This window comes from Labeo rohita, chromosome 17, assembly GCF_022985175.1.
Source record: "Labeo rohita strain BAU-BD-2019 chromosome 17, IGBB_LRoh.1.0, whole genome shotgun sequence".
Taxonomy (NCBI): Eukaryota; Metazoa; Chordata; class Actinopteri; order Cypriniformes; family Cyprinidae; genus Labeo; species Labeo rohita.
This window is the reverse complement of record NC_066885.1, coordinates 3,749,727-3,775,126: the sequence shown is the minus strand read 5'-3', so window position 1 is coordinate 3,775,126 and position 25,400 is coordinate 3,749,727. Positions and strand designations below refer to the sequence as shown.

At 31.8% G+C, this 25,400-nt stretch overlaps 2 protein-coding genes across 6 annotated transcripts in view; one reads left to right on the top strand and one right to left on the bottom strand.

Moving 5' to 3' along the window:
• The window catches only part of runx2a (RUNX family transcription factor 2a), an 81,754-nt gene that overhangs the window by 43,621 nt on the left and 12,733 nt on the right, over positions 1 to 25,400 (bottom strand). For all 3 annotated transcript variants that reach the window (XM_051133103.1, XM_051133104.1, XM_051133105.1), the window contains 2 exons: positions 6,601 to 6,848; positions 5,011 to 5,167 (listed from right to left, as the gene is read on the bottom strand). In XM_051133103.1, the coding sequence (XP_050989060.1) occupies positions 5,011 to 5,167; positions 6,601 to 6,848 (405 nt within the window). The remainder of the gene's footprint in view (positions 1 to 5,010; positions 5,168 to 6,600; positions 6,849 to 25,400) is intronic.
• supt3h (SPT3 homolog, SAGA and STAGA complex component) overlaps positions 6,740 to 25,400 on the top strand; it is a 155,786-nt gene continuing 137,125 nt past the window's right edge. The window contains exons 1-2 of one of the 3 annotated variants that reach the window (XM_051133106.1): positions 6,740 to 6,883; positions 14,393 to 14,499. In XM_051133106.1, coding sequence (XP_050989063.1) covers positions 6,857 to 6,883; positions 14,393 to 14,499 — 134 coding nt within the window. In that variant the 5' untranslated portion in view covers positions 6,740 to 6,856. Of the gene's footprint in view, positions 6,884 to 8,322; positions 8,429 to 14,392; positions 14,500 to 25,400 lie in introns of those variants that run through there. The other 2 variants (XM_051133107.1, XM_051133108.1) reach the window with 2 other exon arrangements.

Below are 25,400 nucleotides of genomic sequence, written 5' to 3'. Positions count from 1 at the left end.
AGTCTGGCTAAAGCAGTTACTCTTTCTGTTGTTAATTTAACATACACAACCAGTCAAAAGTTTTTGAACAGTGAGGTATTTAATGTTCTTTTTTAAGAAGTACCTTCTCATCAAGCCTGCATTTATTTGATCCAAAGTACAGTAAAAACAGTAAATTCTTTAAATATTTTTACTATTTAAAAATAAATCTACTTGAATATGTTTTTAAAAATTTAATTTATTCCTGTGATTTCAAGCTACATTTTCATTCTAATATGCTGATTTGCTGTTCAAGAAACATTTATTATTATTATTATTATCAATATTTAGAACAGTTCAGTACATTTAAATTGCTTTAAATTGATCAAAAGTGATAAAGACAATGTTACAAAATATTATTATTTTTTAGATAAATGCTGTTTTTCTGAACTTTTTAATCATCAAAGAAACCTGAAAAAATTATACTCAGCTGTTTTCAACCAGTATAATAATAAAAATGTTTTCTTTTACTGTTTTTGATGTACTTTGGATTAAATAAATGCAGGCTTGGTGAGCAGAAGAGACTTCTTTAAAAACTTTAAAAATCTTACTGTTCAAAAACTTTTGACTGATAGTGTATAATCATTCAATAGCATTTTATAGAAGAAAAAGTCATGCATTTCACCTTTACACAAGTATTTTCTAGAACTGCAACCAACATTTTACAGGTTATGCAATTAGGTTATTAATTAATCTGTTTAACATTAATTGAACATATAATTAATTAAACAACATGTTTTACAGAATAAACAGTCATGCATTTTCTAGAACTGCCATATTTTGGATTTACAGACACTCTTGTATGTTATGCAAATAAGTCTTGCTAAATTACTTTTTTTAACATATAAATCATTAACCAACATATTTCATAGAATAAACACTAATGCATGCATTTCATATATATTGGTATTTTCTAGAATTGCATTGTTTTTATTTACCAACATTCCTGTAAGTGTTGTGCAAGTAATCTTGCTAAAATGAGTCTAACATTAATTTAACATAATTTATAGAATAAACAGTCATGCATTTGTCATATGGGCGTGCATTTTCTAGAACTGCCACATTTTTGATTTACACACATTTTATGTTATGCAGTAAGTTTTGCTAAAGTAAATACTCTTTTTAACTTTAATTGAGCATATAATTAATCTAACAGCATATTTTATATATAAGAAGTCATGCATTTCCCATGTGCATGCATTTTCTAGAACTGCCACATTTTTATGTTATGCAGTAAGTTTTGCTAAAGCAGTTACTCTTTTTAACTTTAATTGAGCGTATAATTAATTAAACAGCACATTCTATATAGAAGAATCCATGCATTTCCTATATGCATGCATTTTCAAGAACTGCCACATTTATTTACATATTTTTTAATGTTATGCAGCAAGTTTTGCTAAAGTAATTATTCTTTTTAACTTTAACTGAGCATATAATTAATTAAACAGCATATTTTATATATAAGATGTCATAAATGCATGCATTTTCTAGAACTCCCACGTTTTTGATTTCCTGATATTTTTGTACGTTATGCAATAAGTTTTGCTAAAGCAATTACTCTTTCTTTTCTCCCACAGGAATCTGTCCACGATCCACCGAAGGCACGTTCGCAGACCCACCCGAGCCCGTCCCAGCGAGCTGATACCAAACACGCACCGCGGTGCGGCCCTGCCCAGCGTCTAACCGACCCGCTTCACCAACCCTGGCATCTGCCATCCATCCAACGCTTGGAGTCCAGCTACTAAAAATATCCTAAATGCTGGCTCATTCAGAAGGGTTTTTCAGTTCGAAATGATTTCCTAAACAGGCCGAGACAGACTGCATGTGAAATGCATAAAGTCCTGATCAGCAGCAAACAACATCCCACCCTGTCCTAACCCAACCGGCATATCTGAATCCATTCATAAATAAGGGCGCAGAACTTGTGCGTTTCTGCATAAATCAAGTATTTCGTCTGAGGAAACGCACGCAGTTGCTTCTGGTAATTCGAGGCGTGTTATTTTTCCTGCTGTCATTTGTTTGATTGTGGTCGATCTTATTCTAATCTTCCGCATCGCGCCTCGTATCGTTTTCCATATTTAATTTCCTTATGCTGTGCTATCTCCTCCCTGACTTCCTCTTCCAGATCTCGTGTCATAGATAGAAGAAACTTAAGCCTGCAAAGGTGTGGGTCTCCATGCGGGCCAAGGCCCTGTTGACTGTGACAGCTGTGAGGAGATAACACGGATGCGCACACATGCACACTGATGGCGTGTTGAGGGTGTGTGAGGACATGCATTGGAGCAGGAATGCGCTGAGACCAGACCACCGGTCAAGAAACCACCAAATGCACGGCCACGTCCACTCGGAAAATGAAACCGCAGACCTAAAAAGTTGCAGTAGACTGATTTATAGGGCGTCTTATTGGCATATTCGCATTCACGTGGCCAATTAAATGATTTTCTCCTCATATTTGGTCCAAAATCTATTAGCAGCCTTGGCGGTGGATACTAAAAAAATCTTTTAATTCAAATATTTTTCATGCATTTAATTTATAAAGTAGTGATTAACTGATTTCTTTTTCTTTTTATTGGCCAACACTCATAACAATATAACAGTAACACTTTACACTGAGGTGTCTTTTCTTAACATCGAACGAACAATGAACAATACATGTATCACATTATTTTTTAATGTTAATAAAAATACAGTCATTCATTGTTTGCACTTGTTAGTTCACAGTGCATTAACTAATGTTAACAAACACAACTTGTGAATTTAATAATGCATTAGTAAATGCTGATGCTTAATAAATGCTTAATAAAAGATTAATAAATGCTGTAGAAGTATTGTAGAAGTATTCTTACTTCATGTTAACTAATGAACCTTATTGTAAAGTGTTACCAATATGACAAAATCTACAAAACAGGATAGCTGATGACCAATATAACATAGAACGTAGAATTAATATATAAAATGTATTATATAAAATGTTTATTATTTGTTATATTTACATTTAAAAAGTTAAATATGTAAATATTTTATATATAAATATATTATTTATAAACAATTATATATATATAGAGAGAGAGAGAGAGAGAGAGATAGATATATTTAATTTGTTATATTTTATATACATTTTATATATTAATTTTACACACACACACACACACACATTTTATTTTTATGTTTTTGTCTAATAATTGTAATTCAGATAAATTGACTATTTTACAATATTACACAATATTTACTCAATTCATTATTACAATATCTTGTTAGCTTTTAGTGTCATACATATATATATATTTTTTATATATATAACATAATACATTTTATATATTAATTTTAAATTTTATATATTATAATAAAATATATATTTTGTTTTCTGTTTTTTTAATAAAAAATGTTTTGTGTGTCCTATTAATGTAATGAATTAAAATTAACACTATTTTACTATTATTACACAATATTTACTCAATTATATATATATATATATATATATATATATATATATATATAATACATTTTATATATATTTTAATAAAGCATATTTGTACGTTTTTTTTAAAAAATGCTTTATGTGTCTAAATATATATATATATATATGTTATTTATTTTAGATATTCTAATTAGTTTCAAATAAATTATTTAATTTTTTATAAATATTCTTATTCTTTATTAATAATTAACACTATTACACAATATTTACTTAATTCATTATTACAATATCTATCTATCTATCTATCTACACAGAAACATGAATTAAAAATAATATAAAATGGACTGGCCAATGCAATTTAATAATCGTATATAATAATGTATATAATAATGTATACATTTTTTTAATTAAAACTGACACTGTAGTAATTAAATATAATAATGTATATAATAATGTATCCTTTATTTACTCAAAATGCATTTTTCTAATATATTTATGTCTTTTCTTATTAGATTTTGGAATCGACTCTGGTAGAACGACCACCTCTGTTAATACTAATAAATCTCAAAACAACCAAATGTCAGACAACATCGATGTTTATCACATTCTCCATACTGTATCAGCCGCCGAGAAGCCCATATAGGTGGACGGGCACTTCCCCAAACACCTGGAGCTGCTTTGAGTGTTTGGAGCGTGTCGTTTGTGGGCGCCATGCGAGGGATTCCCTGCTGCACACGTACGTGCCTCGCTTTAAGTGCCCGTGTGGATTAGTAGGGCAAGTCTAGACCGCACGCCCCAATATACGCAGCCTCCAGCGGCAGACAGACCGCTCCTCTGATCTCACTGCCTGTCCCGGACGCTTCAAAGGCCTGCGCTCTCAATGCCTTCTTCCGACAGGATCACAAGAGCGGGATTTTGTCTTTGACAATAATTGCAAGCATATCAAAAGCAGCATTCATCCACACATAAGCAGTCTGTGAACACTTTGAGCCTGCATTCAGGTCTTAAAGACTTTTTTTTGGGGTGCGTAGGGTGGATGGAACAATAAAGCATTAGATTGGAAATGCCAGTGAATGCAATATTTTGCAACGGTCTTTTTTTTTTAGCTTTGGGAATACTTAAATGACAGTCTTTTTTGGAAAGCACCCCTTTTTGCTTTTATTCTCAACATGGAAGCACTCAAACTGTTGGACGCTGGTAGAAAATAATAATGCCTTTCTGTGATTCTCTTCCAATTCTGCAGCTCTTTTCAGTATTTGTGTAAGTGAGGAATGTTGGACACTGTCCTATTGTGTTCATGTAAAACATGCAATGCATAATTTGCATTATTCTTTTAAAGGCTACACAGAAGCAATCTGTACGCTCAATCAAATCAATCCGTTTTATCGGACTATTTGCGGTGAAACTCGACTTTCACTCCATCTGGATTGCGTGCCGCATGGCGAAATTTTATTTCCAACATGTCATTTATTGTAAACGAAACGTCTTACGTGATTTTACCCCTTTTTATGATTCAGCCAAAGCAAACGAAGCGGCCAGCGAAGAATAAATAAAATTAAAGTGGAAGTACCAACCTCTTCCACTCCTGCCAACAAATCTCAGGTCGTTGAAACGCGCCACCTGATTCTTCATGACAGCTGAGGCGTTTCGCAGTTCTGCCGAGTAGTTCTCGTCATTTCCTGCCATAACTGTCACCACCGTCCCGTCAGGAACATCTCCCAGAGCAACAACCTGAACAGAAACGGACACGCTGTCACTGTCTCGCTGCGTTTTACCATGCAGTCAGACTGTTTATGATGAAAACAGGCCTGTGATCCTGATTATAGGTGACATTATGAAACGAGAGAGGTTTAACAACACAGTAAATCTATTAAAACCTGCAAATATATCACTAAACAAAAGCTAGATTGTTCTTAAATTGTGTATGTAAGAAATTCCACTTAAATTAGTTAGAAACATCATTAGTGATTCAGCAAAAAAACAATGAGCATAAAATCTAAAAGCTTTAGAAAAATTAAAACTATTCTGAAAAATCTAAAAATATATTTTTAAAAAATATATTCCAATTTTGTACAAACGTAAACATTGTGAAATTTAAAATAAATATTAAAAACAACATTTACTGTCAACATAGGAAAATCTCAAATGCACTGTTTTTAATCCGAAGGCTATTTTTTTGCAATTTTGTGAAACTTGGATTTTGCTATTACATGCAATCAATGCAAGCAACTAAATCTTGATAAAAACACAAAATTGCAAAAACGACATTTAATTCAGATGCATGTTTTGATGTCGAGTCTGAGCAGGAGGGCTGGTTCAGTTTTACAAGCTCAAATAAATGAACAAAAGTATGTTTACAGAATAAGCCCGAGCGAAACGGTTCCTGTTGCAGATACTTTACACGCAGTCTGTTTATATGAAATACCCTATCTTTGATGAAAGTATTAATAGTTGTGTGTAATTTAGGCCGTGTGATTAAACATGCATGTGTTTGCATCTATGAATAGCCTCAAATCTCTCAGATTTCACTGCTCTATCTCATTTTAAACATCTGTAACTTGCATAGAAAAACATCTGATCTGAGCATGTGAATAAAAAGAATAAAAAACTACAATTATTAACACTGAAGCACAACTTTTTATGTAGAAAAGATACAGCTGATAAAACGTTATAAATCATTTTCATCAATTTTAAGGAAAAACTTTTTTTTTTTTTGGTTAAAAGTAGGTAAAAGTACTAAAAGATATGAGCTCTCTCTATATAACCTTTCATTTATACTTGCAAACTTTGAGTTTGCATTTACATAAACAGTTATAAACATAAATTGTAGCTATTATAAATGATTGCGTTTTCTGTCCTACTCACATAAAGTGTGTTTTTATGTAATGTGTATTTATGCATTTTTAATGCTGGCTGGATCTTGGCCAGGTCTTGTACAAGAGATTTAAGATCATTAATTCACAGATTCAAATTGATGATAAAAAAATATATATATTAATTTGTGAATGTAAAAGGTGCTGATCTGTTTAAAATATCAATATCAAAAATGAACAGAACGCATGCAAATAGTTAAAAATGCGTCATGTGAAGATTAAAACATCAAATGAGGTTGGTAAAGAAACATGTTTGTTAATCGCATCTTATTATTAAAGCGTCTTTCTGACCTTAAACGCCACCGGGAGAGTTTTGTTGCACCTCCAGTGAGACGGCAGCACTGAGCACAGAAAGTTGGGGCTGTCCGTCCGTACGAGCTCGGCGGGGTGGTCCGCGATGATCTCCACCATCGTCCGGTTGTCGTGCTGTCGGAGTCTCGGCACCGCCGCGTTCGGCTCCTGCTGCGCATCGCTCATCTTCCCCGCCACCGGCTGAAGGCTGCTGGACGGCGGACTGAACCTGCGGCTGGTGCTCGGATCTACCGGAATGCGCATCACAACAATGTCAGCAAAGGTAAGAGCACTTCAAAACAGCACTAAAGTCAGGAGTTTTCGATTCAGAATAGATGGGGTGTATATCAAGTCCGTTCGGCGCTTTGCGGAAAGCGAAAAAGTTGGATAAGCTCGGTTCCCCTCAGGCTTTACGCACGAGCTCTACAGGTGAATCGCGTGGAAATAAACGCGAGGGACCTCCCGGTTACACTCTGAAGAAACACCGACATAATTTACGAGGCGATTTAGCTTCTCCTTCGGAGTAACAAACGTCAAAATCCTGGACAAAACCGAGTCGCTTCGCATTACGCACGGCGCTCGCTCGGGGAGTTCACTTCAGCGCGCTTCTTAAAGCGCGTTACCATATAAGAAGTTAAAAAGAAAGTTAAGAGGTTCGCCAAAGTCCTTAAGACACTTCTTTCTCCATGCAGAGTCTTTGTGAAGGGTTAAAAAGGTGATTCCAAAGGTTGTGGTTAGAAAGATGAAGGCGCTGGAAAGCCGCAGTGTTTTGTCTCGTTGTGTGGTTTGTCTTAGGAGGCAGGGACTTGGGTGAGCTCAGGTTTTTTGTGGTTTATATATATATGCAGAAGCAGGAGGATTATTATGCTGATGAGTCTTGAGCACGTCATGTCTCCAAGCACCATTTCGTGGCATCAAAATAAATGAGCACTTCAGTGGTTTGATATTTTCCTCTCTTACCAAAGCAATGCAGCAAATACGACGGGTGTGATTTATCACGAAATGTTAAAGAACATCAAGCAAATGCGCTCCAAGTTCACTAAGGATGCGAAAGACGAGCTTTTTAAACATGTATTCAACGGCGTATGCTTTATTATAGAGACGGGGTGAAGCCAGCGAGTTTTCTTTCACTGTTCGCTAATACTAAGACACATAAAGGCTCATAAAGAGACATAAACACGGCTCATTCAAACCAGACAGAAAGCAAACAAGCGCAGAAGAGAAGTGACTCATTTCCTATTTCTAAAGGCAGATAAAGAGCCGGGGCTAAAGTTAATATTATACAAGATCAGACAACAACAACAGCACAGAAGCCACGACGCTGAAAAACTATATGGAACTAAATTAGTTTTTTTTTTTTTTTTACTTATTTTAATATTTTTTTATTTTTAATATGCAAAAAAAGGCTCAGAAAATAACACTTGGATAAAAAATGATGATGATGATAACATTAATAATAAAATAATTTACTAACGCTACGCAATCAAGTTATGTTAGAGTTTATCCTACGTATGTTTTTGTATACTATAGGGTGATATTATAAAATATGATAAAATTATTAATGTTTCAAAAGCTCTTTTGGTGGCGCTCTTTAACGTTTAAACTCGTCCTTTATTATGCGACGGAGGTAAACGCAGAACTACAGCAGCGTTCGCTCACCGCTGTCGGCTATTGCGTTATATAACCGTTAAAAACTCCATTACCCACAATCCCTGGCAGACCCGCGTGACGTCAAATAGACGCGCTGACCAGTGTGTTTACATCAGAGACAAGTGCCTTGCAGTTTGAAAGAGAGCATGTGGATGGATTGAATAATTCATAACGTAAGGTAAAACTGTTCAGTATCTTAAACGTGTGAGGTTAAAACTCTGGTCATTTGTTTATTTAGTCTGACCGTTAACCGAAAGCGAGACTCGAAAGGACGTGTTTGTTCAGTTCGAGACACTGTTTATGTTTATATTTCATAAAGTGCGCTATAAACAGTTTCACAAACATCATTATGCCTTTATAACGTTGAAGCATTTTATTTGAAATCGTTTTAGGTGTTTGGATACTTTGATGGGAAGTTGTTAGTTTTAGTTTGACAGCTCGTTTGACTGTCAGGTCACGTTTTAACAGCATGCTAAGCCCAAATGAGCTATATATGCTAATTGTTTGTGCAAAATCGTAATTGGATGGAAAACTCTTTCAGTTTTCTTATTGTAAGGGTCCGGTGTGCCTGTATCAGTTGAGGTTTCATGCTCATTTCTTCCTCCACAGTCAATTCTGGAAAAAAAATGGGAAAAAAAATCACAACCTCACTCCTGTGTCTAGCCTGACTTTCCCCCATGTGTATTGTTTGTAAAACCTTGGCTGTTTGAAAGACTGTAGGAAGAGTGATGTCAGCACTCGACGTGAAGACTGACTCTGTGGAAACTTCCACACACACACACACACACACACACGGATGATGGAGATTTGAACGTGCGAGCCATTTCTCCTCCTCCTTCCTGTCCAAGTACACGTCCAGGAGCCTTTAATCTACACGTTTCGGTGTGAGAGAAATGGATTTCGCATGATTGCAGGTCCTGTGCAGACGCAGGCAGGCGCTGCCGTGTGTGGCGAGGATGTAGGAGGGAAATAAAACATCCAATGGCTCTGAATCGCATTTGCCACTTCATTAGGGCCCCGAGAAAGACGCGCTATTAAGTTACATTTCCTTCTTCGGCGACGGCGAGCGCCAAATATGTTTCTGATTTTCCCCCAGTTATGATGATGGTCTGTAAATTTATGAGACAGCTGAGTTGGGGTAATTGTAATTAATGAAAAATATAGTTGAATATATATTGAAACAGCATGTGGCGGAAGGTTGGAGTTGGATGTCTTGGATAAAGAAGAAATAAATATGTTGGAGGTCTTTGAATGCTGATATTTGTGGGCTGTAGTAAAAACCTCCTTCCTCAAATCACTTTATGTCACCGAGATTCGTCCGTATTTACACGCTGTAGGACTACTGCTCTTGGCGAAGCCGGCGAAAACACAAATCTCGTGCCCGCGACTAAACGAGTAAATGAACTAGGCGTCTGTAGAAACGACAAAAAAAGACGTGGAAGCTACATAAAAGTCCTGACTATTTAATTACACAGAGGAAAATGCAATAAATAGAATGGCTCCCTTTTCTGTTCTTTCAAAGCCTTTTGCATGTTGAAGTAATCTTGATTCATTTGCCACATCTGAATTCATTTTGCCCGGTATGGCGACCATCTGCCTTCGGCAGTCAAAGCAAAAGCTTTATCTTTCATCCGACGGAGGGGGCGAAAACAGAAGGAAATTTTACGCCGGGATGTGTTTATTGAAGAAAAAGGCCCTGCTTTTGCTTTGGTGACACTTTGGAACATTTAGTTTCATGTCCCTCCGAGACAGAATTAAGATTTATATTGGCTCTGATTAAAGGAGAGCTGCGCTGAAAAATGACAATTCCGTCCTTTATTTATTCACCTTCATGTCGTTCCAAACCCAAATGCTGTTGTTATTCTTGTGCGACGCAGAATTTTGAAATTTTGAAAAATATCCTGGGTGCTCTTTGAAGCCTTTTGGGACGTATGATGTCAAGCTCCAAAATGATTAAAGGTAGTCTGTATGATTTGTGCTGTCTTTTGAGTCTTCTGAAGCCTTATGACAAGACTCAAATCTTTCCATTGCCGAAGCTTTGAAATCTCATTCTCTGTATTCAAACATGAACGTTATTGAGATTTGACAGCTGCTTATTTGTGAACTGCTTATAAATTACATGATACAGTTTAAGCTGTAAATTCACCGAAAGTTTATTCATTTGCCATTATTATTATGTTATGAATTCAGTATAAATTGTTTACTCAGTTTATACAGAAAAGTATAAATATTTGGTATTATCTGTATTTTTTTTGTGTAAATTTTATATGCATTTAATACAGAAAATTCATAAAATATACATATTTGTTTTATACTGTAAACTGCATATAAATTATATACTACACTTTATACTCAAAATTCACAGAAAGTATCAATATTTGGCATTATTATTATTATTATTGTGAGCATATATTGTTTATTCAATTTATACAAAAATATTTAATATTTATTATTATTATTATTATTATTATTATATGTCTTTTTAAATTGTCGTATTTTTATATTTTTGAAGGTTTAAATATTTGATATCATCTGTATTGTTTTTTGTGAATTATGAGGGTAAATTTTATATGCAATTTCTACAGAAAATTCATAAAAAGGTATATAATTGATATTTTGTGAATTAATAATAATGTCATATATTTATATTTTGAAAGTATCAATATTTGACATTATCTGTATTGTTATGGATTTTTTTTTAATTATAAGTGTAAATTTTAAATGCATTTTCTATAGAAATTTCATAAAAAGTATATATATTTATGTTTATTATTTTGTTTGTAAATAATACTCAATTTATACTGAAAATAAGTATAAATATTTGGTATTATTATTGCTGTTATTATGATGATGATGATGATTATTATTTAAATAATATAAAATATTTATATAATTTTTACATATTTTATATTATTTTGTGAATTAAGTATAAATTGTATAGTTAATTTATACTAAAAAGTATAAATATTTTATATTATTATTTATCATTGTTTCAGAATAATACTCAATTTATTCTAAAAATTAACACAAAGTGTGAATATTTGGTATTATTATTATTGATATTATTATTATTATTATTATTATTTAAATAATATAAAATATTTTTTTAATTTTTACATATTTGATATTTTTTTTCAGAATTGAGTATAAATTGTATACTCAATTTATTCTAATAAGTAGAAATATTTGATATTATTATATTATGTGAAATATGTATATTTTTTAGTTTTTTTTGTGTATACTGTGTAATCAGTTAAAACAGGAAATTCACAGAAAGTAGAAATATTTGGTGTTATCATTATTTATTTTTGTGATTTATTAGTGTATATTTTATATTATTAATATATTATTATTATTATTATTATTATTATTATAATATTATTAATATTAATATTATTTTGTAAATTATTATGAGTATAAATTGTATACTCAATTTTAGGGGTTCAACCGTTTATCGACCTGGCCGATATTAAGCATTTTATGGTTATTGGTATCTGTCATTTTCAAAACCGATTTGCAGATAAAAGATTTAAAAGCTTTTAAACTAAAAGTTTTGTCAGAGCCCTTGTTTTTCTTAAATTTGACATAAATTTTTATATTGGTTTAAAATATATTGGTTCAAAATATCGGTTATCGGTCTACTTGATCTGTAGTAATATCGGCGTCGGCCCTGAAAAACACATGCTGGGTGATCTCTACCAATTTATACTGACAAGTATGAATATTAAATATTATGAATTGTTTTTGATGAGTGCAGATTGTTCACGCAATGTATACTAATAATGATTATAGTACAAATTTTGATTTGATTCTGTTAAAGCTATATGACAAGCTTAAAATCTTTTTTCATCTTTTTCATTCTGCATATTCAAAGTGGTGTCACTTTGGTTTGACATTGATTTTCTTAAAATGAATGTGAGCATGAATGCGGTGTAAGAGTTGCAGCAGAGGTTTGTTTGTGAATAACGGCTTCAGTTTCATTATGCTTTGGAGCAAAGTTGAGTAAACCATGATGAACTATCTGTTTAATGATCAGTGCACACAAAGTGTGTCAGTCTGCAGCGCTGATAGGGATTACGTCTCATCTACGTGAGAAAAGGGCCGTCCGCCTGTGAGATTTGATAGTCTGATGCCGTAGGAAGGCTGTGGTTTCTGAGTCACTCATGCCAGCCTCAGGTTCAAACAGACCAAAGGTTTGTTTAAATAAAGCAGGTGGGCCGTGACGACTCACCTGCCTGCGATTTCACAAGGAAATCTCTGCACACATTTGAATTTGACAAGCTCCATTTCTGGGCTTGTATCAGCATCCTGTTAATTTGTTTTCTTTGTACTGGAGGAAGTCTAACTGCAAGGTGTGCAGATAGCTGTGTGATGAATGTTAACTGCTCGACGACATGCTCAGATTATTTAGATAAAGATATTCATAATGAGCAAATAATAGACTGATATATGAAAGATATATATGCTGAGTCTCATGATGGCAATGTATCAGCTCATTAATCAACCCGGCCTCCGAGTTTTTACACACGGCCTGATAGTGGATCGAGCACATTTCTGTTTTCAAATATTATTATTATTATTACTGTTTTTTATTATTTTATTTTATTATTTTAAGTTGTGCACTCAATTTATACTGAAAATGAACACAAATGAACACAAAAGCATAAATATGTGGTATTACTGGTGTTGTTTTTATTTGTAAATAATAATAATATAAAATATTTATATAATTTTTAAAATATATGTTTTGTTTATTATGTGCAAATATATATCGCTTTATACAGAAAAAATAAAACAATAATAAATCATTTGTATAAATATAAATGATTCAAATAAATGCTAATAATTTTATTTGTGAATTATGAGTAAACTGTATACTTTACAGTATATTGACAATACAAAAATGACATTATTATTATTAATTTGTATAAATATACATTGTATACTTTATTTAGTATACTGAAAATTCACAAAAATATATTTGATATTATTATTATTAATGTGTATAAATATAAATCATTAAAAAATCATTTTATTTGTGAATTGAGTATTCATTGTGTACTTTATTTACATTATACTGAAAATTCACAAATACATATTTGATATTATTATTATTATTATTATTATTATTATTATTATTATTAATAATAATAATAATAATAATAATAATAATAATTGGTATAAATATTAATAATTCTGAATATGTTTTTGTGAATTATGAGTATAAAGTATATACTTGAATTACGGTATACTGAAAATTCACAAAAATACATTATTATTATTCATTTGTATAAATATAAATGATATAAAAATTATAATAATTTTATTTGTCAATTATGAGTATAAATTATAAACTTTATTAACAGTGTACTGAAAAGTCACAGAAATACGTATTTGATATTATTATTATTATTATTATTATTATTATTATTATTATTATTATTATTATTATTATTTAAAAATTGTGTTATTTTTAAAAATGTAAGTCCACATTTAATTTGGAAACTTTGGGGTTCAAAGTAAAATTTAAACATTTTAGAATACATTTTTAAGATTCATCCTAAGAAAAAAATAAATAAATAAACATTTTGGCATATAATAAATATTTTTCAGTCACTAATCAATTTTCATCTAAATGGCATCAGCATTTTAAATCACATATTTGTTGACCATTACTGTATATTAATAGTTTTAGTAAATAATTTTATATATTGATCTCTGTCTGTAAATATATTTAATTGCTTTTTTGCAAAAATCTTTGGTGTATTTTGAGATCAGATGTGTTGCTAAAATACTTTTTTTGTACTTTTTTTTGCTAGTGAGATCAAACATTTGGTAAACACTAGACAAACAAACTTTAAACATGTCTGCTGTTTCGTTTGAACTAAAAGATCATTAATCAATCATTGCTTACAGTAGTTAACTGCCTTTGGCTATTATAAATAGATCAGCCTCATGTACTGAAAAAGCTACACCTCTTTTTCTCTCAGAGCGGCGTTTGTCATTGGTTCCGGTTGAACGTGTCCTGCTTTGAACATGTGGCGTGTTTCCCGTCCTGTCGCTGGACGCATCAGGAAGCGTTTTGCGTGTGAAGTGGCTTTCTAATTGCTCAGGCTTTGAGTGTGTTGTGTGTGTGTTACAGATGAGCAACAGTGCTGCGAGCCCAATGGCAGCCAGCAGCAGCAGCACCGCGGCCGGACGCGCATCCGGAAAGACCACAAGCTTCATCCCTGAGCTGCAGAGCATGATGTAAGTGCACGTCTAAAGTCATTCTGAAAACTCTATGATGTGTTCCAGCACTTACGGCAAGTACTGTGAAGGTGCTTTGTTCGTAATACCATAATACTGTAATGATTGATTAACGTATTCATGTGTCATTTGCATGGTATTTCAAAATAATTCAGAGATGAACTGGTCTAGAACAATCAACCTTCAGTATGTTAGCATGTTTATCCACTCGTGTCTTAAGTATGGCCATTTGATTTCTACGATTCAGAGATAGCAGATGGGATTTTTCTGTATAAAGTGTCATGGAATGTTGGATGAATAAATCAAAAGTAGGGCTGTACACTTTAATCAAAATGCGATATGGACTAGCGTCTGTGAATATTAAAGCGCAAAAAGACTATTGAAATATATGATGTCTGCATGTACTGTGTTTTTCAATTGAGAAAACATATTGTCATATGGTACACCCACAGAAACTTCATGACAACCCATCAAAATAAGAGTTTGGTTTAACTTGAAGAAATTATGACAGAAATACATTACTGTTGTACAGTAGAATGTACTTCTCATTATTAAAACTTTAAGAATATCACAGTTCTTCCTTCATATTTTCATTTTAACTGTAAACCTGCATTTTTTTTTTTTTTTTTTTTACAAAAAAGTGAATAAATAAAAGGAATTGTTTCATTTTCATTCGATTACATTTTAAAAGATGAATTAAATTAATGTTTTATGCTTTACTGTTTTTAAAAAGAAATTTCTATTAAATTATCAATTCAGATAAAGTAAAAAAAAAAAAAAAAAACATTTCATGAAGCCCTGGTATTATAAAGCAATTAATAAATTATGAAATTAATTAACAATTAATTAAATGGATTATTAACATTTAATTAAAACATTAAAATGGAATAAAAAAAAAAAAGAACAGAACAGAAACAGAAAATATGTAATTTTTGTTCAACTTTTAATAAATAGTTGTTAATTTGTTTAATGTTTATGATTTAATTTAATAAGACCTGTTTTTGATTACTAAAATTAAATGTAACAATTAAAATGTAGTTCAGATTTGGAACAGAAAAAAAGGAATCCAAAAAAAATGAAAATAAAAATAAAGAAGAAAATAAAAAATAAATAAAAAGATCAAATAAAATAAAATGATCATACTTCATAGGGCCCTAAAATGTATTTTTGTTCTAATTTTAATAAATAGTTGTTAAATTGTTTAAGACATGCTTTTTGATTACTTATTTATTATTAATGGAAACATTAAATTTTGGAAAAATAAAACAGAATTTCAGGAAAAATAAAATTTAAAGAAGAAAATAAATAAAATAAAATGATCATTCTTCATGGGGCCCTAAAAATCGAATTTTATAAATTTAACAAATAAATTGTTTAATTTTTATAATTACATTTAATATTTAATTATAAATTTAATGATTACTAAAATTTATTTTAGCCTTAAAAATGTAGTCTACAATGGAAACAGAAAAAAATTCTCACCCAGAAAAAAACAGAATTGAAATAAATAATTAAAAAAAATAAATACAACAGAATTTGGTAAAAATTGAAAGAGATTTCATATGCCTGTACTCAAGTTATCGCTACAAACCTTCATGCAGCATTAATGATTTTCTAAAGCGCTGGCAATGCAGGTCTGGATTTGCCATCATCAGCAGGAGACCACTTTATAGTTTACTAAGGTATCAATTAATGCTTATTATTTCATCTGCCAGAAATAAGCAGGGTTTGCTCATTGGACAGCGTGTCAGTGATTGCGGTTCTGTTGATGTACTTCGGCACACGACCGTATTTTCGTCAGAAACCCTGTTTTTCCGTCAAAGAACCTTAAGTGTAGTTGATCTTGGAATGAATAATATTAAGCTCAATCTATAAAGCGAGCGTCCAGGTCTACAAAACTGCTTCACCGAAAGCACAAAGGAGTCATAAAGTACATTTACATGCCGATCCATTGACTTCCCTCCAACTGAGCGTTTGCGGTTTGACCTAGTGAGAGATATTCTTTAGGAAAGCCACAGTGAAATTCATCCTGTCCTTCTGCTTTGAATCCCACCTGAGGAGACCTTCAAACTCATGCAAATCACAACAACACTGTTTTCCTGCGTGTTTACCTCGTGTGGGGTGACCATACCGAAATACGTGCCAGCTTTTGTAGAAAAATAAAAAAGCCTGTCCTTTTTGTTTAGCCTGTAGAAATGGAGACATAAAGGTCGCTCCTCTAGTCAAAACTGGAGACAATACCTGGTCAACAGAGGTTTTTATGAACTTGTGTTTTGCATAAATAAAACAAAGGTTATTTTTAGGACTTTTTAGGTCTCTTTTTTTTTTTCATCCAGAGTTTTCTTTTTACTATAATACATAACATTGCATTCTCATTACTGTTATGAAAATGATGTTATTTTAGTATCATTGAGGAACTATTATAGCTTTTGTTACAGAAGTTTTTATCAATATTTTGCATTAGTTTTATTTTTATATTTTGTTTTCATTTTCATTTTAAAGTTTTAGTAGTTTATTGCCATTTTTATTTGTTTAAATTTCTACATAATTTGTATTAATTTTTTATTTCAGTTTTAGTTATTTTAGTACATAGTTGAATTAAATCAATATGTGTTTTGTTTTGTTTAATTTTATTTAAATTTCATTTTTATTTGTTTTATTTGACTATAATAACCCTCCACAATTATTAAATAAAAATAATATTTATTTTAACATTATAATAAATATTTATAAATAAATCTGCATGAATTTTCAGTTTTAGTTATTTTAGTACATAGTTAAATTAAATCCAAATGTTTTATTTTATTTAATTGTTTAATTTTAATTATTTAATTTTATTTATTTATTGTTATTTAACAAAAAGCATTTGTTTAAAGGCATTTGTTTTATTTAACTATAATAACCTTCCACAATTATTAAATAAAAATAATATTTATTTTATCGTTATAATAAAAATTAATATATAAAAAAAATTCAGTACAAAAATAGTACCATTTTATGTATATTTAAATTATTATACAATTAAAAAAAATAAAAAAAAAATACACCCACACACACACATGTATGTGTGTATTTGTTTTGTTTTTTTGTTTGTTTGTTTTTTTCAGTTGCAGATGTGCATAATTGTCATGAAAATATTGTTGCATTTGACATTTTCGTCATGCAAAATATTATATTTTTGCTCTTAATTTTGCTATGAAGTATGACCCTAATATTATTTGACAGTTTTCTGTTTGTTCATTTTGGCTGCTTTTCTTACACAAACTTTTATCCCGTAATTAAATCATCCCTGCAAAGATGAAAAATATTACTACAAGGAACATCTCTTGCTTTAACAGCTTATTTGGCCTGTACAGCAGCCTAAAATGATGGGACGTCTCTTATATCTGCCGTGGGCCGACTTGGGGTTTTTGTTGTTGCTGCTGCTGTTGTTGTCGTTTCAAGTCATAAATACGAAATGCTCCGTGCCTGTTGAATCTCACGTCTTGAGTTGCACACGCTCGTGTCGTTTTAGACTTTCTTCGGTTGAAAAAGAAAAACGCACGACCCCGCGACTCCACGAGAGCTCCGGATTGCAGTCTTATATTTTTGAAAGACATTTAATTATAGCTTGCAGTCAAAGGCATTTTTGATGGAGACTAAATGGCCTCCAATTGCAAAGATTTTCTTCCTCCTTTGGCAGGCGCTGCGCTGAGTGATGATATGGAGATATTATATTCCAGAGTCTAACAATCTGTTGCATTCATCTGTGTCACACTGCACGGTTGTTGTCAGCGACGTGCTTTTGTGATTTGCAGCTGAAATTGAAGTGTAAAAATCGCAGATGAAGAAAAGAAGGAGGAAAAAAAAAAGGTTTGGGCATCTGTGAATGCGTACTGTGAAACAGACTCTCTGTTTTTGACGCTGTCTGCTCTGGGCACGCCGGCTGTCTGGAAAAGTGAGGGAGGAAAATGTAAAGACAGTTTCCTCTGCCGCCTCTTGCCGTGACTGTCTGCCGCCCCGTGCCTTCACGGAGGTCTCTAATTGAGATCACTTGTACTTATAAATGGTAGGAAGTTTTGTGGTTCAATGAGAGGAGCATTAGAAGCGTAGTGTGTGCCTCTTAAAATTAAAACGAGGCTACCGTTTAACTTGCTTAATCAGCTAAATACGTCTCTCCCCGAGGCATTTTTCTGCTTTTTCATCTTAACCGAGTCGTTTTTAATAGTGGCAGACCGATATGGGCTTTTCGGTGGCAGATCCTGATGTCTAAAGAGCAGGCTGAGTGGCATTATTGTACTGAAATTTACTTCAAGCATTTTAATGAAGTACACAGAATTGCACATTTAAACGAGCATATAAAAACAGAAAAAAGTGCATTATCGTGTGCATTGGAAGTGGTAACATAGCAAAATGTCACTTAATCGGCTTAGTGTTTATTCCCACTTGGCCAATTCATATTTTTAGAATAAATATAATAAAATAATAAGATAATATTGTAGATTAATTAGCCTTGCCAATTACTGTAATGCAGAAAACTGCACTCTCATCACTGTTATTTTAGTGTGCCTAACATGCTTTTTATTAATATTTTAAATTAGTTTTTATTTTTATATTTTTTATATATATATGCAATTTTTATTATTTTTTATTTTGGTTTTAATTGTTGTTTTAGTACTATCTATTTAAACTAAATGGAAATAAGAAATGTTGCCTTGCCCCTTAAAATCAAATAAGGTTATCATTTAGCTTTCGTAATCAGCAAAATTAATCTCTCTCGAGGCATTTTTCTGCTTTTTCATCTTAACGGAATCATTTTAATACCAGCCATGGGGTTGGTAACCAATAACCAACATCAGGTTGCAAATTTTAATTGTTAATTTAAATAAATAAAAAAGTGCATTATCAGTTGGCAAAAAGTTTTATTTGATATTTCATCCTGAATTTTATTACTTTTATTATCTGCATTCTCATTACAGTTGTTTCAGTGTCATTAAGTAACTATTATAATTTTTATTAATATTTAGTTTTTTTTTTATTTTTATATTTTGTGTTCTCATTTTAATTTTAGTTTTAGCACACCAATATGGGGTTGCAAATTTAAATGAACAAAAAAAAAGTTTTTTATTAATATTCAGATTTTTTTTTTTATTTTTATATTTTGTTCTCATTTTAATTTTAGTTCGTTTTAGTAATTTTTAAAAAATGTTTTTGTCTATAATTTTTTTTATTATTTTTGATTTCAGTTTTAGTTGTAGTTATTTTAACACATCAAGTTAAACTAAATGAAAATAAGATGTTGCTTTGCCTCCTACAATTAAGTAAGGTTACCGTTTAGCTTTCTTAATCAGCTAAACATGTCTCTTTCAATGTATTTTTCTGCTTTTTTTCTGCGTTTTTAATAATGGCACACCAATATGGCATTGCAAATTTTAATTGCAAATTTAAATGAATAAAACAAATGCATTATCAACTGGCAAAAATTTTGATTTGTTATCACTTAATTGGCCAAATGGCTTTTATTGGCATAAGATAATATTAGTAGATTAATGAGACTTGCCATTAACTATAATGCTGAAAACTGTATTCTCATTGCTGTTATTTTAGTTTAGTATTTAAGTTGCTATTATAGTTTTTATTTATTTATTTTTTTTTTTGTGTTTTCATTTAAATTTTAGTTATAGTCTTTTTTTTTATTTTTGTCAATTGTATTTTTTTTTATTTTGTCTGTATGTATGTATGTATGTGTGTGTGTGTGTGTGTATATATATATATATATATATATATATATATATATATATATATATATATATATATATATATATATATATATATATATATATATATATATATATATATATATATATATATATATATATATATATATATATATATATATACATACATATTTTTTTATATAAAATTTTTAATTAATAATTATTTTGGTTAATAATAATTATTTATTTATTTTATTTTTTTTCGGTTTTCGTTTTGAAAATTTTGAGTAGAGTTAAACTCAATGAAAATGAGTATGTAATAAAAAATGAGTTCTTTGAAATCTTTCTTTATCAGCTAAATGTCTCTTTCAATGCATTTTTTGGCTTTTTCATCTTAACAGTCGTTTTTAATAGTGGAGGACCAATATGAGCTTGCAAATTTTAAATGAACAAAAAAAGTGCATTATAAGTTGGCAAAGACTTTGATTTGATTTCTATTTCGTAAGTGCAAAATATCACTTAATTGGCCAAGTGGCTGTGCTCACTTGGGTAATTACTCTTTTTATTGGCTTTTATTGGCGTAAGATAATATTGTAGATTCATTAGCCTTGCCAGTACATTCCTACGGTCTCTAACTTTGACAGTTAAGCACATTTTTTCCTGAATTTTCTTATTACTATAATGTAAAAATTGCATTCTCATTACTGTAATGCAGAGCAGTATGGGGTTGCACATGTAGCAAATTAATTACAAATTTAAATTAGCATATAAAAGGAGAAAAAAACTGCATTATCAGTTTACTTTTGGCTCATAAGATAATTAGCCTTGCCAATACTTTATTAACAGTCTAGCACTATACTGAAAGAAATAAAAAATTGGTGTAAAAACAATTTTCATTTAGAGGAAATGGTGCGTAATTGAATTAAACATGATCTTTTAAGTAGTGTTTTCTTGTAAAACATGCTCAGATTTCTTGTTTTAACCTTAAAAAATATTTTTTTTTACAATGTGCACAGAAGTGTAAGCTTGATTGAACATATAAAAACAGAAAAAGTGCATTATCAGTTGGCAAAGCTTTTTTAAAAACAAAATGGCTCTCAATCAGCTAATAAGTTAGTATTGCAGTTTACATAACTTAGCCGATGCTTTCCTTGACAGTCTGTTATGAACACCTTTAAATGTTGTTTTGTCATCCTCGGTCATTTTATGAGCAGATCTTTTTGAAATGACAACATGACCATGATTATAGTGTGGTCAGGTAAAGGTGATGTCTACAGCGGCGTGCGCTAAATTACACCTTCGCCGGGATTGTTTTTGTGAAACCATCTCGTTACGAAAACAATCGCGACCGCAGAGGTGTTTTTAGTGCCCTGACATGTTGCTAATTTGCTGTTTGACAGCAAAAGAGGGAGATAAAATCCATTTTCTAATACGCTTGCAATCGTTCAGTCGTGTTAGAAAGAGTGCTTGCTTTGGCCAGGGGTTTTCATGATACATGCACAAGGTGCTAAAGATAATACAGACGGTTTAATACGGCCTGTCTGTGGATTTGACCAGCCTTCATCCTCCTCTCTAAAAGCCCTGGCCAATTAAAACACATTTATTGTACTTCGCTAAGGTAAGCAGTGTCTGTAATGATGGATGGTTTTGTAGCCGGAAAACGAGCCGCAGAACGCCAGAGCTGAGCTAGAGTCTGAAAAGTAGACTAAAACTTCATTATTACGTTTATTATTAAGTGCGGGTGGGGAAAAATAATATTAAACAATCAGATTCTTGGATAAAGTCCAAGCCTTTATAGAAATCCGCCTTATTTATAACATGTTTACTTCTTGCAGTGCGATCCATCGCCGTCAGATGAAAATTCACTGTCAGCTTTAATCAAACAAATAAACAGGAATGGCAAATTAAACAAACAATTGAAAAACAAATGGTATGCTACTGGTGGGATTCATTCGGGACAGATTTGTCTATCTCGGCTTCGGTCTGAGCTCATATTCAATGTGGGTTTTATCACGGCGCGGGCGATGCGCCCCGACTGCTTCCCTTTAACTGCTGCCGACTTCATGTGTATCACGGCCTGTGGTTGTAACCTGATCAAAGTGGGTTTTTAAGCGAGTCCTCTGTGAACTGCAGGGTTCATCACTGACGACTGCATGAAATTCTTCTGTTTAAATTGCATTTTTGTGGCATCAGACATTTCAGTCCGTATTAACATGTTGGCAAGCGTGTTTAAAAATACCTGAAGTCGTCATTTAGTTTCAGACCATTTTGGATTATGAATTTTAGCACCTATTTTATTTTGCCACAGTTATTTGTGGCACGGTGTTAGTACTACTGTACTCAGACAAAACCCACACCAGCATTTTTGTGGGTTGCGAGTCCTGCCTGGTTTTTCTTTCATACTGCAGTTTCAAGAACTCTACAGTAAAAACTCCTAGATCTGAAATGCATTGTTGAAATATGGAAATGGCAAACGGTGGCTTTTATGTTGCTTTTTCTTCGGGCTGCATTGAGAGAAATTTCCTGACTGTCGTTTTACAACCTTTAATTTGACAACTTTTTTTTTTTGCAATGTTGAACTAATGACGTAAATGTGTAAGTGAGACTTTTAATGCCTCTAAACCCGTTGCACGTCTATACGCTGTTTTTGAGAGACGTATTGTTAATTAAATGTGACGTATTTAGTGTTTTTGCCTTACTGTCTGTAATTAGTGGCTATAAGTAGAGAACCTTACGGCTATGAGCTGTTTGTAATGTCAGTCCCTTTATTATGACACACTGTGTAATTGCTTTTTGCTGTTGTATGAACTCACATGCACAAACTGCTGTCACTTCCAATGTTTTGCTTGTTTGCTTAACGCTTAGCAAATTAATATTGTGTTTCAGAAGTCAATACTGTTGACAACAGCAAAACCTTTTACACTACCATTCAAAAGCTTGTTTTTTTTTAGGGAAATTAATGCTTTTATTCATAAAGGATGCATTAAATTGATCAAAAGTGACAGTAAAGACATTTAAAATGTTACAAAAGATTCTATTTCAAATAAATGCTGTTCTTTTGAACTTTGAACATTTTCATCAAAGAATTCTTAAAAAAAAAAAGCAATGTATGAAGGATTCCATGAAAATATGAAGCAGCACGACTGTTTTCAACACTGATAATAGTCAGAAATGTTTTTTTGAGCAGCGAATCAGCATATTAGAATGATTTCTGAAGGATCATGTGACACTGAAGACTGATGTAATGATGCTGAAAATTCAGCATTGCATTGCTGGAATAAATTTAATTTTAAAAGATATTAAAATATAAGACAGTTATTTAAAATTGTAATAATATTTTACAATTTTACTGATTTTACTGTGTTTTTGCCACCTTGCTGAGCATAAAAAATGTATTTAAGAAAATATTACTGAAGTAATGATACTGAAAATTCAGCTTTGCATTGCAGGGATAAAATATATTAAAATATAAGGCAGTTATTTAAAACTGTAATAATTACAGATTTTACTGTCAACTTGTTAAGCATAAGAAGCATAAAAATTGAATATTTAAGAGAATATTACTGGAGTAATGATGCTGAAAATTCAGCTTTGCATCACAGAAATGTATTTAATTGTAAATGGTTTTAAAATATAAGGCAGTTATTTAAAATTGTAATAATATTTCACAGTTTTACAGATTTTACAGTTTTTTTTTTTTTTGCCACCTTGTTGAGCATAACAGGCTTAAAAATGCAATATTTAAGGAGCTATTACTGGAGTAATGATGCAAAAAATTCAGCTTTGCATCACAGAATAAATTTAATTTAAAGAGATATTAAAATATAAAGCAGCTATTTAAAATTGTAATAATATATTTATAATTTTATTGATTTTACTGTGTTTTTTGCCACCCTTTTTGAGCATAAGAGAAGAAAAAATTACTCGACTAATGATGCTGAAAATTCAGCTTTGCATTGCAGGAATAAATTTAATTGTAAGAGGTTTTTAAAACATGCAGCAGTTATTTAAAATTGTAATAATATTTAACAATTTTACAGATTTTACTGTATTTTTGCCAAACTTTTGAAAAGTAGAGTGTATAGTTTTTATGAAGTATGAAGTCCAAATATTTTTTTTTTTTTTTTTTTACCTAGACCATACATTAGGTACCTTATACTCTAAAATACTTACAATGTCCCTCAGTATTACCATTTGCGCCATGACATGTGCTTATTCTAACATGTCTGACTTTCTCTCCTTTTTATTTTTGAGTTTGCAGCTTGATTTTTTTTTTTTCCCACAATGTTCTTTCATTTATGTAATGGCCATTGTGAAATAAATCTTCATTGAAAGGGTCATATAATATCTGGGAGCAAAACACAATCATATTTTATATTCAGGAAAAAGTTGCTGATGGAAAAGCCATTTATGTGTCTTTGTGGGAACGTAATGAGACTGAGTGAATGTAGCACTTTAATTTACTCCCAACAATTAGGCGAACGCCAGCCACTTACTGTAATTAAATACGGCATTAAGATTCAGAGTTGTCGGGAAGCGTCGAGTGGCATTCCCAGGCGGGACGGCCCACTGTCCTCTCTGTCCCGTCTAAGCGTGTTTACGGCGATCCGCCACAGGACCTGGGTGAAAGCAAGGGCGGTTGACTAGCAACCTGTAGGCATTTGTCTAATTCGGGCTTCTGTCTCCTGGGCTACAGCCTGTATAAAACCCTCTTTGCTTTCAAGGCCCCTCGAATGTTTTCGTAAACTTGGATGGAGACGAGTCGCATTGGAAGCAAACATCAGTAATGAGCTGGCACGCAGACTCTCTGGTTAACCAGACTGTAATTTGGGGACTGAAAAGAACCTCTCATCACTATTGAGTATTTGTTTACCACAGTTTAACTCTAGTGTTTCTGCACAGAGCCTCTTTCTAAAAGACGCTTTAACTGTTGCTGTTCTGATCTGATCGTAGTGGACGTGGAATGACCGCGTGGTCATATAGAGATGGCCTTTCTGTCATCATCTTTATTTAAATTAAATGTATGTAGGCATCATGTAGACTGTGTTCTAAAACCTACTGAGTCGTCTTGTCTACACAACCTACATACATTCTAAGGCAGCATTCTAACTGAACTGGAATTTTTGGAGTGAGCGATTTAGAACATTCTACACTGTAGGGAGCAACTCTAGTCTTAGGAGACACAAATATTGTGCAAAATAATAT